Source organism: Fusarium flagelliforme (genome assembly GCF_020744385.1).
Source record: "Fusarium flagelliforme strain FIESC 12 MPI-CAGE-AA-0113 chromosome Unknown B0J16scaffold_3, whole genome shotgun sequence".
Classification (NCBI taxonomy): domain Eukaryota; kingdom Fungi; phylum Ascomycota; class Sordariomycetes; order Hypocreales; family Nectriaceae; genus Fusarium; species Fusarium flagelliforme.
The window spans coordinates 218,364-233,018 of record NW_025763505.1 but is presented as its reverse complement, the minus strand read 5'-3'; the positions used below and the strand labels follow the sequence as shown (position 1 = coordinate 233,018).

General features: G+C 48.8%; 5 protein-coding genes across 5 annotated transcripts; 2 read left to right on the top strand and 3 right to left on the bottom strand.

Moving 5' to 3' along the window:
• Window positions 1–630: 630 nt before the first annotated feature.
• On the top strand, window positions 631–2,151 carry B0J16DRAFT_381976 (uncharacterized protein; the record flags this gene model as incomplete). Its single annotated transcript, XM_046131203.1, has 5 exons — window positions 631–878; window positions 935–956; window positions 1,005–1,333; window positions 1,386–1,772; window positions 1,830–2,151. The coding sequence occupies 5 exons, from the start codon at window positions 631–633 to the stop codon at window positions 2,149–2,151; spliced, it is 1,308 nt and encodes a 435-aa protein (XP_045984007.1).
• A 347-nt stretch (window positions 2,152–2,498) lies between these two features.
• B0J16DRAFT_370098 (uncharacterized protein) lies at window positions 2,499–5,137 on the bottom strand (the record flags this gene model as incomplete). Its single annotated transcript, XM_046130339.1, has 2 exons — window positions 2,499–3,376; window positions 3,673–5,137. 2 exons carry the CDS (start codon window positions 5,135–5,137, stop codon window positions 2,499–2,501), a joined length of 2,343 nt encoding a protein of 780 aa, XP_045984006.1.
• Window positions 5,138–5,993: 856 nt separating this feature from the next.
• On the bottom strand, window positions 5,994–7,965 carry B0J16DRAFT_396282 (uncharacterized protein; the record flags this gene model as incomplete). Its single annotated transcript, XM_046132258.1, has 3 exons — window positions 5,994–6,101; window positions 6,163–6,455; window positions 6,507–7,965. The coding sequence occupies 3 exons, from the start codon at window positions 7,963–7,965 to the stop codon at window positions 5,994–5,996; spliced, it is 1,860 nt and encodes a 619-aa protein (XP_045984005.1).
• A 1,316-nt stretch (window positions 7,966–9,281) lies between these two features.
• B0J16DRAFT_412594 (uncharacterized protein) lies at window positions 9,282–11,303 on the bottom strand (the record flags this gene model as incomplete). Its single annotated transcript, XM_046133328.1, has 2 exons — window positions 9,282–9,792; window positions 9,845–11,303. 2 exons carry the CDS (start codon window positions 11,301–11,303, stop codon window positions 9,476–9,478), a joined length of 1,776 nt encoding a protein of 591 aa, XP_045984004.1. The 3' UTR covers window positions 9,282–9,475.
• Window positions 11,304–12,514: 1,211 nt separating this feature from the next.
• B0J16DRAFT_336441 (uncharacterized protein) lies at window positions 12,515–14,286 on the top strand. The gene has a single exon (XM_046127222.1). The coding sequence runs from the start codon at window positions 12,545–12,547 to the stop codon at window positions 13,946–13,948; it is 1,404 nt and encodes a 467-aa protein (XP_045984003.1). The 5' UTR covers window positions 12,515–12,544; the 3' UTR covers window positions 13,949–14,286.
• The last annotated feature ends 369 nt before the right edge of the window (window positions 14,287–14,655 follow it).

Here is a 14,655-nt window from a genome sequence, read left to right as displayed (position 1 = left end):
TGTGACTGGCTGAATCAAGATACAGAGGCTCCATTGGCCAATGCTAGAGACGTTCCATTCCACGGATATCCCTCTGTGTGGCATAAGAGGGATCGGAGATGCTTTAGTGCTCCCATTCCTTGGTCGCTGGCTAATGGGCTGAAACATTGACGACAGCCAAGACGGCACAAGTGGAGCAATTCTCCAAATCAAAGTCAGATTTCATCAAAGCACGGGCTATCAGTGTGGAATGTCTTAGAGCCGCATGTTAGATTGAAGCACGGTCAAGGCTTTCTCTGCGATCATTCGCTAGCTTACTCCGAAGCCACGGATGCAGTTAGTATATACCTGGCAGATCGTCTTTCGGGCCTCATCCTGTCTGACTGTTTTAGTTCTAGCCTGTATGCGAGTACAGGAAGATGATAGCTGAGCAGTGTGAGATGACCTCACATGAAGATCACGTGAGAGCTTCAACACAGGGGCAATCGAAGAGGGTGAGACAGTGTCCTTGGATGAAAGTGAGAGGATATATGTGGCGCTAGAGATATTTTCGAATATAAAGTCTCCTTTAGGCCTTCTTCCTGAATCAGATCGTCACTTTCTATCCCATCATCTTCCCAATAACTATCAAAAACTCAACAACTCTCAAAAATGTCTGACGAAACCTCTCAGCTCTTTTGGCTCCAGTATGGAGAGGCCATCAAAGACACTGCCGGCGTCGGCAGCGATAAGATGTTCTTCCTATCTTCTGAGGCTCAGAAGGGTCCGCTTGCTGGCTCTTACATCCCAAAGGAATACACCGCTGCGGGATTGTACGCCATTGCGAACAGCAACCTATCTACCGACAATGTTTTCTACACTCCTTCTGCCCGGCACGGATATGATCGGGCCCTTGACACGTAAGTGCAATCTCATGTCGTTCAAAATTGGTTCGCCATGCTGATATGCTCTGTAGCTTCTTGAACTGGGTAGACTTGGTAAGAATATCGATCGATCGCCTCAAGGCTCCCACTAAATTTATCTAGGGAGGCAATGGCAACCCCGGCCTCGAAGCTGCTCTCTTGAACGCCATCGCCGAGCAGAAGAATTACCAGGCAGCACTTGACTCTGAGACTGACAGAGCCGAAGCCAAATGGGCCAAGGACTTCAAGCGCGAGATGACTGACAAGCCTTTCGCAAATTGGCTCCAGATGGGCCGCGCCCCTGCCTGCACTGCGGCCAAGCAGGCGGTAGATAATGTCTCCCAGCAGATCATCCAGATCCAACTTCAGTCGGGCGGACCCCTGGGTAATGCTGTCAAAACCGACAGAGACAATCTCGGTCGGGGGCGTAACACGGATCTGGACTTTCCAGGGTATGTTCCGAAGGTCTAGGTTGGGAGATTGCACATAGCTAACCTTTCCTAGATACAACATGAAGGCTGCAAGTGGCGCCAATCTCAACAACGCCGAGCTTCTCAACAAGGAGCGCTCCGGCGAAAGCATCCCCGACCCACTTACCTTTCGCGTTCCACTCTACAATTCTCCCGAATGTGAGACCTTTGTCAAGGATGCCTTGACAGAGGCCGCCAGTGGCGACTACAGCTCCGCACAGCGGACGGAAGTAGGGATCGACGCTGATAAGGACACCTCTGACTACAACTTCGGTCAGCCTGAGGGTGCTTCAATCAATGCTGGAACCCCTTGGTTCTCATTTGGAGATTCAGCCCTGGATACTGGTTCCGAGGATTCGGAAGTCGAGGTTGTTGTTACCTACAATGACATTCGCGCTGTGACCATCCAGCCTGGAAACTGGTACGTCGCGACATCCTGAACTATACTATCATAAGATCACTGACGGTAACTCTACAGGAAAATCGACCTCAGCAAGTACAAGCTCCGCTCTGACGCCCCCGAGGAAGTCAAGACACTTTCTCGAGCCAGTCAGGCGATTGTCGTCGCCGGTCTCGGCTTTGAGATAACTGTCGGCGTATCTACCGCCGAGACGCTTGACAGTGAGCTGGAGGAGACTACCAATGCTGGTGGTACCATTAGTGTCTTTGGTATCACCATCAACCTGGGCGATGCTGAGCATAATACCCACACAACATCCTGGGATAAGGAATCCAGGACTTTCAAGGTTGTGCCTGATTTCGATAACAACGTTACTACTGTTGTTGGTGTTGTTGCCTAGCTTTTGCAGTACACCATTCTTGTTGTACAATAGGCGGCTGGTCTGCGTCTTGAAGAAGCTCAAATTAGCCAACTAGATAACCCTAAAAAGGAATGAAAAGACCATTGTGGATCGGAAGCTGTCTAGCGGAAAACCTTGAATCGTTGAACAATTACGTGCTTCTGGCCATATGTTGGTAAATCCATCTGCGTTGGTTGGGTCGTGATATCAAGCTGTAAGACGACAAATACTTTAGTTGCGAAGTCTATGGCTACATAAAGAATACAAAGATGATGCACTAGTGAAGTCCTTGAATTGAACCACTTCTTCCTTTTACCAACAGATAACTTCATACCTTCTCAGATGTATTAAAATGATCTTTTAAAACCATGCGGTGTTACATAACTCGTTTGGTGGGAATCCGGCATTGGGGCTTTATGTTGAGTCGGCTGGGGCTCTTTGCAAGTAGGCAGTATCCGAGCTCTAAGTTCTTCATGTTGACGGGCACTCATGGGCTTCTGCTTTGTAGCGACCGCGGAAGGGGTCTTGGGAGCAATCCATCTGAGCTGACCGTCGCTATCGAGCTGGAACTGCGATGATGCGTTCCGCGCTTGGTTGAAGTAGGTGTATAGTTCGGCATCCTGACAAGGTTTGGCCGTTGGTTGCATTTGAGAGCTGCTATCGTGGCTGGGGGCTGAAGGTGACTGATCGAGAGGCAACGGCGCCATGATAGCTTCGGGAGCACGGGTATCAGTAGGCGTTGGTTGGGATAAGTGTTGTGGATGAAAATACGTGTTGGCGATTGCAGACGGTCCGTGCAAAAAGGGAGGCCATTGGGGCGAAACATAATTGGGAATCTCGGCCTGCGTGTCGCATGAGGTTGGCCATCCTGGATATGCGTCTCCATTAGGTGACTGAGGCCCGGGCAGACCATGGAATAGCTGAGTGTCATCTCGGATGGGAACTGTAAATGGCTGCTGCGAAGCCGCATTGTCACAGGTAGTGCTTGTGGCTTCTTGCTCATGCACACCCCTCATAGGCTCGTCCGGCGGTTCGGTCTTGGGAACGCGGTCCTCAGACCCGATCGTGGTGTTGGCACATTGATAGTGGTCTCCTGTATCATCGTCATTATCATCATCTATGACGATGATCTCTCGGGCGCCTGAGGGCTGTTCGCGGGGGAAGATCTCGGCTGTTGCTGCGTCGATACTGAGGGCTCCTTGTTCATTCTCCTGGGTATGATGACCTGGAAGAAAAACACACATGCGATTAGTAGGGTGCAAATAGCGAATTGACACCAGAGAAAGATTTTGATGGGTGTGATCATTGTGAAGGTATGCGCTTGTAGGTTATTGATGTTGGTGGGAGGGTGAGAAAACGACGGGAAGTATGGATATTATGTTCAGGCCAAACCTTCTGTTAGGGCAGGGCAGAAGGAAAAGGTTCTGTTGAAGCAACAGGGTTGATGGTTTGTTGAAAGTATAAATGTGAAATAAATGTGAAATAAAAAGCTTATCCGACGGGCTATCCGCCGCCACTTACCTGTTTCTTGGACGCTGTTATTTCTCGAGGCAATAAAGCCATCCACAATCTCTTTGAACGGGATAGTAGCAACCTTAGGATCGTAGTGTGCAAACTCGCGTGCAGCGACCCAGTTTACCCGACATTCCCCTGGGAATACAGACGCATCAAAATACATGATCGGATATTCTCTCTCGTTGTAGTGCTGCCCATCGGGGCGGTATTCAGGTGCCCATTCAACTGAACCATCAGTCTCGTTATATTGGTAACAAAATGGGACTTCCTTGATAAGACCGGTATCCTTGACAGTAAGAGTCAAGTCGTTGCCAAGCTGTCCGGTATTGAGCCAGGGTAGGACCAAGATAGCAAAGAATTCCTTTGTCTTGCTCCAAAAAGTAGTGTATACTTCGCCAGGCTTTGGATCAATCCCCGTAGGACTCTCATTACTCCGCGTAGGGATACTGCGGCCAACTGAGGGTGAAAGGCTAGCGACTGGCCGGCCCATCTGAGAGTAACAAGGTCTTCGGGCAACATCGTTATTCTTCTTGGCCTTACCCTCGTCGCAGCCAAGAACGCGAGTTCCGAGCGCGCGGACGGCCTCTTCGTAATTGACAGACGGCTGGTTATGTTTTTTACCCCGAAGATGCTTTGCGGCACCGCGAATTGGGTGGTTGTTAAAGTGCATTCTGTGCGCTTTACACTCGAGGATGTACCAGAACCCGTTGTACTCAGCAATGACATATTTCGGTTCGGCCTGGCCGTTCTGGTAGACCTGGTCGTATTCAATTGTCCTGTCCCCTGTGAGAGGACCTTGAGTTACATCTGGTCGAGAGCGCTTCGTTGGACGGGCTGCGGGGGGTTCAGCGGGTCTCTTTTGGGGACCTGCTGAGGTATTATGTTCGGTTGTGTCTGGTTCGATCGGGCGGGTGCTTGGCTCTTGTACATTTTCGGTGTTGGGAGGGGTCGGCATGGAGTTTTTCGTGCTGTTCGCTGGTGGCTTATTCGTGCTTGTCGGCTGGTCTGGAATGGGGGTAAAGCGCGATGTAGTTGTGCCTTTGGGTTCAGTGTCGATGGCACATGAGGTAGTGTCCGGCTCAGTGGGAGCAGTTGACAAAGACTGACCACGACGATCGCACCAATTCTTGCATAACTGCTTAATAAGTTCAAGACCAAATAGATCGAAAAGCTCAAAGGCTAGGGCTTCTTGTTGTTCCCAGAGCTTCTGCTGGTACTCGCGCTCCTTTTCATCCTTGGTATCGTCATGCAGCGCCTTGAGCTGTTGCATGCGGGTTGCGCAACTAACAATCTCACTGAGTTTGTCCAACGAGTTTTGCGATAGGTCAGTTAATAAAGCTTGATCTTTTTTGAGATTCTCTTGAAACTCTTCTTCTGCTGATTTCACAGGATGAATTCGGGGTGACCATCGTGCCAAATATTCCTGTAGGTCGGGAATTCGCTCTGAGGGCTGTAGTGCATGACCCTCCATTTTTAGTGGTGTTTTAGAGTGGTTCACGCTAAATAGCGCTGGGTTAGCCAGTGGGGACGGTAGATCTTCCGCCTAATGCCTAAGTCAACGACGTTTTAGAGATCAATGATACGGCACAGGACCATTTATCACGAATTCACTTCCCCACGACACACACCAGTAGAAGCAAAAAGAAGCAGGAAAAAGGCGAACTCTTTCTTTTGTTTCCTTTCTTCTTTTCTCCTTTGTGACAGCCTGATCCCATCCACGTCCCATCAAAATAACAACAGACAAGGATCCATAAAACGGACCAGTAATCCGTTATCTTAACATCCCGGTACCAACAGTTCTCTCCACTGTGGCTTGGAATAGAACAGGTTAGAACCGTTGCCTCTTTGCTTCCTGCGTGAAGACTATGGCAAACCATCTTCTTTCAGCCGCATCTTGGCGACATGATTGCTGATTGGCCCGGAACGTAAGGTATCTCGTTCCCCGAAGTTAAGTTGAATTATTCCCGTTGTTGAAGCACACCCTGCTGGGCTGCATACACCCCTCCCAGCAATTTAACAGTAGAACCAACAGACACATAGCAAGATTAAAATAAAAGGAAGCCTTATGTGGTGGAGCACACCAAAAGAAAAAGAGGGGCAAAAGTTGATAGCTCTCACGCCTATCCTTGTGACTCTATCAATCTTCTGTTTACTCTTCCTGCACTGCAAATAGAACGTATCTTGACCTATGGCTTTGCTGTTTACCACCCTCGTTACACCGACCATAAAGGTTGTCATCAGCCAAACACTCCATCCAGTACTACACTGAGACCGCTGCCATAACGCGTAATTATGACCACATCCCTTAACACGTGTGGGCGCGTTACTTAAGGAGATAGACTATTCTTAGAGCTTTCGATCGGACTAGCGACAGTCAGTACATGGGCAATGTATCCGTAGTAACTCTGGTTCAAGTTGCGAGGGTTGTCGGGCTGCTGCGTAAAGTCAGCGCCTCTACAATTGGCTGGGACGTGACTACAGCGCACCTCGGTCTACCTGCTCCAGGCGATCTTGGCTCCCGGGCTCCTTTTTCACCTCCACTTCCGGGGTACTCCACCAAGACGGGTAGTTTTCTGGGTCCTCCATCACCTTTCTACATGTACCATCATCATCTAAATAGATGATCTCGTATTTGTTACCATCTACAGTCTGTGTATATCTGAAAGCGATCGGTAAATGGTCATCGTCAGAGCGGTCGGAGTCGGAGTCGGAGTCGAAGTTGGAGTCGGAGCTACTGTCATCAGAACTGCTGGAGTCGTCCAGATCACCATCAGCTTCCAGGTCAAAATCTGCAAAGGAGTGTTAGTAAATGACAAATGCCGTCAAACTTGGTTACTTACCTGGCTGGTGCATAATCCTTTTCTGCGACGCGATGTAGTCATTGACAATGTTTTTATTCTCAAGATCCCGGTCTTTGGCATTAAACCTGCGAAAATGGGTGATGGGAATCCATTGAACGCTTGGCACGTGACCTCCATCGAAGCACATAATCGGGTACAACCTTTTCAAGGCTTTTTTCCCGCCTGGCATGTAGTCTTGAGCCCAATCAAATATACCGGTTGACTTGTTGTACTTGTAGCAAGTAGGAATGTCGTTATTGAGGTTGGAAGTGGTAACGCTCACACCAAAGCGATCATTTTCTTGTGGGAAGAAAGGAAGAACCAGAAAGGCAAATAGCTTCAAGTTTTCTTCTTCACTTGTCTTCGCTGTCTTGCGCCTTTGCTTACCCAGATCCCACCAAGCCATGTACATGTCACCATGTTCAGGATCATGGTTGAGGTCTCGATAAGCTTGGGAAGCACGATGGCGGCGTCGTCGCTGATCTCTCATGTGCTTGACATGCTTGTTAACAGCCTCATTGTTGCGAATCTTCTTATCTTCGTCGCAATTCAGCACCAAGACCCCGAGCCTGGCGATTGCTAGAGAATGGCTTATAGTCTCATTTGGGTGTCCTGGACTCCTCAAATGATTCATGGCACCCTGAAGAGGTCGGTCCCCAGAGAAAATCAGCCCGTGCTTCGTGCATCTCAGGACGTAATGCAATCCATCGTGCTCGATTATATTGTATTTGTCCACGGCTTTGCCGTCTTGGTATACGTCGCAGTACTCGATCGTTTCTGCAGGGCCGGCTTCAGAGCGGACATGCCAGGAGCGCTTCACAGATTGAGATTCCGGCGATACTGAAGTATTTTTTCGCTTCTTGGATACAATTCTTGGATGGGTCGGTTCGACTTCGGTTGGTTCATCGTGATGGTTGTTGCTTGGCTCGCCTGAACGATGAGCGTGGGGGTTGTTCGAGGCGGTCTCAATCGTGGGGTTCTGTGAGCCTTGAGTTTCAGCACAATTGTCGCCGGGTGAAGCGTTCGTCCGACTCTGGCTTTCCGCTGCATCGGAAGACGATGAAGGCTGCTTGTCCGCACGCTTGCACCAGTTGTTGAAAATTGCATTGACAGCTGCCACGTCGCCAAAAATGTCGAGCAGACCATTGACAAGTGACAACTGCCGATTCAATTCACTCTGTTGATACTCGCTCTGCTTGGCTTCCCTGGTCGCCTCGTCTGGCTGTTCAAGGGCTTCCAGGCGGTTCATAGACCTTTTGAATTCCTTGAAACTGTCTTGAGTGCCCTGGGACTTGTATTTCTCGTATGCGGCATCGAGATCGATTTTGGCTTGATGGTGCTCGTCTTGGAAGGTTTCATCTGGCGACTTCCCCGGCGGGTTGCGCGCTGGCCAAGTTTGAATCAACTGTTGTATAGGTATGACTCTCTCTGACGATTGGGCTATGAAGGCTTCGTCCATGATGGCATGCTCTAGGCTATGCTTACGGATCAAATCGACCGCCTGGGTTATAGACACGAAAGAAGGAATGGCAAAGACATTCACTTCACTCAGGAATCTCACAGCCTGATTCACATCTCATCCATGCACACCATGTTAGACCAGGGTGTGTACGGTTGGTCGTCCAACAAGTCAAGCAGCCAAGGATGACCCAGCATCTGACCCTTGCAACATCACTTCTGTGACAGTGGCTCGCAGGGCAATGTGGCCTAGGCTTATTTCCTGGCTGATGCAGTTGCCTCTTCGCTGCCCTGGTTTATATCAGGGACACCAGTCTTAAGCTTCCGATTGGATCGCGGTGGTGCCTAAGTTCGTCTTAGCTGATCAACTCCGGGGTGACTATCAAAAGGTCGAACGTTTTCACATACCAAAGCACCATCACGTTCACAGCTCAATTTAATGACATTTGTTGATAGGATTGAAAAGATCAACCCATCCGTGGGCCGGTCCCTCTTATCTACACATACCCCTCCCCCCGTTCGGGATTTCCACACCAGAAGATTAAAGGGTGTACAGCACATTTAAAATGATGATGCATCACAAAAGAAAGAGAATATACACCGCTTTCTATGTATTCCCACCTGAACCCCCTGTTTGGCCCTACTCACTGTCGTTGTTATCGAGACTCTCCATGTTGGGGGCCAGCCAGTGGGGACGATAGATATTCCGTTTACTGTCCAAGTCAACGTTAACAAGCGAGACAATACTTAACGGGGTTTCATAAGATGAGCAAAATTTCAGTGTACTATTTATCGCAGAATCACTTCTCTACGACAGATGCCAGTAGATGACGGGAAAAGAACATGGAAAAGGTAACGTTGACTTTTGTTCTTTTGATGTGACAGCCTGTTCCCGTCCACGTCTCATCCAAATAGCAACGAACAGGGATGAAACAAACAAACAGACAAGGATCTAAAGAACGGACCAGTAATCCGTTATCTTAGCATTCTGGTACCAACAGCTCTATCAATGTGGCTTGGGTAAAACCAGGTTAGATCCGTTGCCTCCTCCGCGTGAGGACCACGGCGGTCAATGTTTTTGCTAGCTGCACCTACTTACTGATGGGTCCGGGACACGCTCAATAACAGACACCACCCTCCCAGCCAATCTTACATTTCTATGATGGTAACAGCAACGGGCACATAGCAAGTCTAAAATAAAAGGAAGCCTTTTAACAGAAATGAGAGATGTGGTAAAAAAAAAGCCGCCAAGAATGAGGAGAAAACCATGATAGCTCTCTACGTTATTAGATCTACCATGTGTCTACTGTAGTCTAGGATCCCTTCATCGCTGACGCAGTTGCCTCTTCGCTCCCCTGGTTTTTCCCAGACGCCCCTCTCAAAATTCAAGACTCCCACGCCTGAGAAGTGAAAGGGCGTACAACAGACCTCCGATGGTAGTGTAACACGCAGCAAAGACAAATTAAACGACAACCTGTTATACATTACCACATATACCCCCTGTCTTGACGCTACTCGCTGTCGCTGTTATCAAGACTCTCCATGGCGGGAGGGCCTCTGCGCGCCATGGGCCACAGTTGGTGCCATCCCGAAGGCCCAGTTGAGGATTCAAACTTGACATCTCGCTGCGGGTGGTGTTCTGGGATGTTTCTTGTAATCCCGGTTCGGCCACCTCCAACAGGATCCACGGTCTCGGCTGGTTCTTGGACGTCCGTCTGTGTATGTCCACCCAAAGTCGCCTCATCGCCAGCGCCACCGTTATCGCCATCGCCATTGCGGCTGTCATCGTACAGATCTTCGGATTCACCCTCAACTTCGTTTTCAAGGCCTGTTATGGGTTCAGTTAGTAAAATATACCAGTCCTCAGTGTCGTAACATACCTGTGGTGTTGCTTCTCGAAGCAAGGTAGTCCTTCACATCTTGGACATAATCCAGGTGCTCGTCATGAACATCAAGTTCTCGGAACTGACACATGGGAAGCCAATCGACTAGGTGCGGGTTATTCCCATCGAAACACATAATTGGGTATACCCTCTTCTTCACGTATTTCTGACCGTGTTTATAGCCCTCGGCCCAGGTCCCGTCGCTCTCGTAACAGGCAGGGACATCATCACCGAGATCTGAGTTGTCGACACAAATATCCACGCCATAGCCAGGGTCTGAAAACGGGATGACCAAGAGTGCGTGGAGCACAACGATCCCATCGCAATTCCACCAAGCCATGTACGTTTCGCCAGTCCGGGGCTCTCGTTCAAGGTTATAGGTAGAAGCCTTGCGACGCTCCCTCTTGTGCTCCTGCTCCTCCCAATAACCGTCTATGGCCCCATTATTTACAAGACTTTGTTCCTCAGTGCAGCCCATCACTTGATACCCAAAGTATTTAAAGGCATTCTCGTGGGTCGACCTCAATTTACCATGCGATTTGAGATGGATCGTGGCAGATTGAAGGGGATCCTTGGCGTCAAAGAGCTTATCATGCTTCTTGCATTTGAAGACATAGTAACGTCCATCGCGCTCCATGATTCTGCATCTGCGATTGACTCGGCTGTCTCCATACACCTCGTTAAACTGAATCGTGTTTTTAGTAAGAGAACCCGTTTCGATAGCGTGTCGTTGGTGCTTGGTACGGCGGGATGCGGATGTATCGGCCCCCCGTCTCTTGTTTGATCCAGATGTCTCGCCAGTCTGTTGCACTGTACGTTGTTGATCGATGGCGGTAGAGTGGTCGCTTGAGGGACTTGGGACGGCTCGGCCAGTCTGTTCGACACTATCTTGTTGATAGAGCGTGGTCGAGCAGCTATCGGTTCGCTCGGTGGTAAATACGGGCTCTGCCGTGTCTCGTATGTCTGGGGCTTGGAGAATGTCTTCCGGCGGTTCTGTACTCCGATCTCCTACTCGAAGAGACTCCTCGACTGGGTTTTGGAAGTCAATCGGGGATTCGGTAGCCGGGTTTGTTCCTCGGTCGTTATCGAGGCCTGTATTGATACCTGTTGTGGTAGTATCCGGGGTGGTCAGAGTAGCATCTTCATGCGCCTGCTTAGATCGTTGCTGAACTGACGGAGTGGACTCGCCATGACGTTTTGAGAGAAGGCGATGGAGCTGTTCCTGGAGGTCAGCCTTTGCCTCCTCCTGCTTTTCGGTATCTTCCAAATGACGTTCACATCGAGCCAATTCCCGCAACAGTGCCCTTTTCCTCACTGGGTCAACTTCATCGCTGTATTGCTTTGTTGCAATGTTGTATTTGGCCTGGGCTTGTGCGAGATCTTCCGATAGCTTCTCGGGATTGGGCAACAGTGCCAGTTGCTGAATGATTCGGTGAATAGCGGCTTGGTCCTCCATACCGGCGTATCGGCTTACGCGTGGTGGAATTCCTGGCTAACCAGTAAAACGAAAGGTTTTGTGGATCAATGAACCATAAAGAGCGACCCCACTGCGTCGATACAGGACGGGCTATTCATGACATGAAGGAGGAAAAGAAGGAGGAACAGGAAGAACACGTCCAGGGGAAGGAAAAACGCGTCATAACAGAGAAAGGAGACAGGTTTTTCACGGTAACCCAAGAAAGGAGATATCACAATTTACTCTTGCCTTTTATCCAATCAAGACCTTTTAGACCAGGATCTTTGCTGTTGGTTGTACAGCAAATTCAGCAGCCAGTGATGAGCCGACTGATCTCACAGCCTGATCTGAAATCGAGCTATGTTTACCGCAGCGAGCATTTCATAAAGCCTTGTTTTCAAGTGAGATATTTCGATAAGGTTCACAAGAAAAAGAGAATTTTTTTCTAACTAATTGAGGAGAAAGGCACGCTGTTCTAGCCGGGCGGGAACCCAAGTGAATGATGATCGACCAGTCATGACGCCGCAATTGCTGACATGCTGCGGCTTGGATGATAAAGATTTAGGCGTTACCCACTCGCCTCAGCGTGACATCACAGGGGTTGTTTTCATGTCAGACAGGGGTGTGATAGAAATTGTCCGTGCCGCTCGCTGTTCGTAGATTTCCCTATCTACCTTCCTGCAATAGCTAAAAGATAGGTTCAACCTTGGGAGCCAATAACTAAGTCAGTACACATGCAAAGAGTAAATACAAGGTGTGCCTTCGACAGATTAAAGTAATAACGTGCATCTGTGGGCAATTGTCTTTGTTATTTATCAGTAAGGCTGATTTATCTTCTCATGTAAGGTCTAGGGTAGGTTAATACGCATAAATAGTGTAAAGGGATTTAGTAGAAAAGAGGTAGCAAAAGTGCAAAAATAGGTACAGCAGCGTCCTTTCTATACCCGAACCTATATTCCAACAAGGTAATGTTTGTTTACGTTGCGAATACCCTGACAAGACTGGCGTATCAAGTTGTTGGTTGATAGTCTAAAATGCTATTCTGAAAAATGAGTCCATAACAGGTTAGCAAACGTCCCGTGCATAAATGGGCACAATTTAATCATACAAACTAATACGGAATAGACATAGCGTTGCTGTCAGTGCTTATGTGAGACTCTCGCTGTATATAATTTACCGGTAGCCAATTTAGATCTCTATGACTGACTCATTTTCAATCCAACTCAAACAGGAAAGACATTATGGCCTCACCTAATCAATCATCGGCCGATTATGTGTATCCCACGCATATGGTGGACAATCTCTCCATGCTGAGACAAATGGTCATGGCGTGGACCATGCGCTTTGACGAAGTCCTCGACCCAAATGCGCTCCACAATTCCCTCACAGAACTGCTTAAGATTGGCGACTGGAAGAAGCTGGGAGGACGACTCAAATTTGGCAACAACCCTCAAGGACACCTTGAGATACACATTCCTTCAGAGGCGACCCCAGCTGTTGCTTTTTGGCATAAGAAGTACGATATCAGCATCGAGGAGCACGAATTGTCTAGATCTTTCCCGAAGACCACGGCAGAGCCGTCTGTTCATCCAATTTCGTCCAAGCTCTGGGATTCGATCCTATCACCCGATACGCCTAAAAGTCTCAAAGATTTCACTACTCGGGACGTGCCTATGCTTTCTCTACACATCGTCTCATTTGACGACGCGACAATCGTCAGTATTTCGTGGCCTCACGTGCTCTTCGACGCAAAGGGGTTTCATCATGTGGTGCAAGCGTGGTCAGACGTCTTGACTGGCCATAAAGAAAGTGTTCCAGATATTATCGGTGCTAAAGAGGACGTGCTCTACGACATCACCGGTAAATCCGACTACAGCTCAGAACTCTCGGACATTGAGTCGAGAATCCTTTCAGGATTCGCCTTCGTAATTTTTGTTGTTCGTTTTCTTTGGATTATTCTGACGCACCCAACTGTTGAGAGTCGCGCCATTTGTCTTCCGAAGAAGAGCGTGGACAAGCTACACCGGCAAGCTCTGGAAGATATCAAAGATGAGACTACTGATGCATGGGTCAGTCCCAATGATGCCATCTTAGCATGGTTCACGACAACCATATTTAAATCAACTTCACGCCCAATCAGCATGGTAACTCCCATCGACGCCCGCACCCGTCTACGTCAACTCCAAAACCCCAAAGGAGTATACATACAGAATATGCTCCTCGCATCATTCACGACAGTGCTTCCCAGCATACTCCACCAACCTCTAGGCATCCAAGCTCTTACATGTCGCCAAGCCTTGCTTGACCAACTCCAAGAACCCAAATTACTCGCGATGTTGGAATTCTCTCGTAAGCGCGGCACAGCACAAACACCGATATTCGCCAATTCGAACAGCATTCTCCTCACGACCAACAACAGACTCAAAGCGGATATCTTCGCGGCGGCCAGATTTGGCTCCGCGGCCGAGAAATCTCCGGGTCCCGTTTATCACCATGCAGATCTGATTAATGCGAATGCTGGTAGGATTATGAGAAACCTTATTAATGTGCAGGCAAAGGATTTGGATGGCAATTATTGGATTTCTGGTTGCTTTACGCCTAAGGAGTGGGAGAGGATTGAGAAGGAGATCGTTCAACTGGTTTAGAAGTGAACTCGATGATGAGAATTGGTTCTTGGAGAGGGAAGAAAATCGGGTCAAGTGATTCCGAGGTGCACCTTCAGAAGTGGCTGACTTAGAGAGAGTTGTGATTGGCCCGTTGGTTGCCTTCTTCATGTACGGTCGTCTGCTTTCAGATAAGGTGGACTCGTTAAGACAAAATGCCCACGAGGAATGCTACCCCAACATCAGGTCCTTCTCGCGTGGATATTACCCGGGTTTCGTCGCTATCAGTTACATGCATAAAGGCAATAACCTCTGCAAAATGAAACCGCCTGGCCTTCATATCAATAATGACGTCTAAACATCGTTCAAACGTCCTTGGAGGCTGCAGCCATCTCCAACCTTACCCAGTAACCATAACAGTCATCCACTCATCATCTCCCGGATAAACTCAATTGATCATCGTTCGAGTCATAGACCCTGTCGAATTTACCCCAGAATCACCACTACCCCATACGCGGGATAAGCGATGTCCCGTTGCGGGGGAGATCGTCATCGGTCTTTCTTGCTTTGGTCCGAATTGGCTTCTCTTGTTGCAACTATTGCAGATCGCTTAAGCATCAACGAATTGCGTCGTTCGATTGTTTGGAGTTCGGGGTATTGACATGCCGAGGTTAATGCCGTGATTGCCGTTTCTTGAATCATGCTGCTGAGGGGAAGAGGTTGCTGGGGTTTATATAGACTTTCCGACG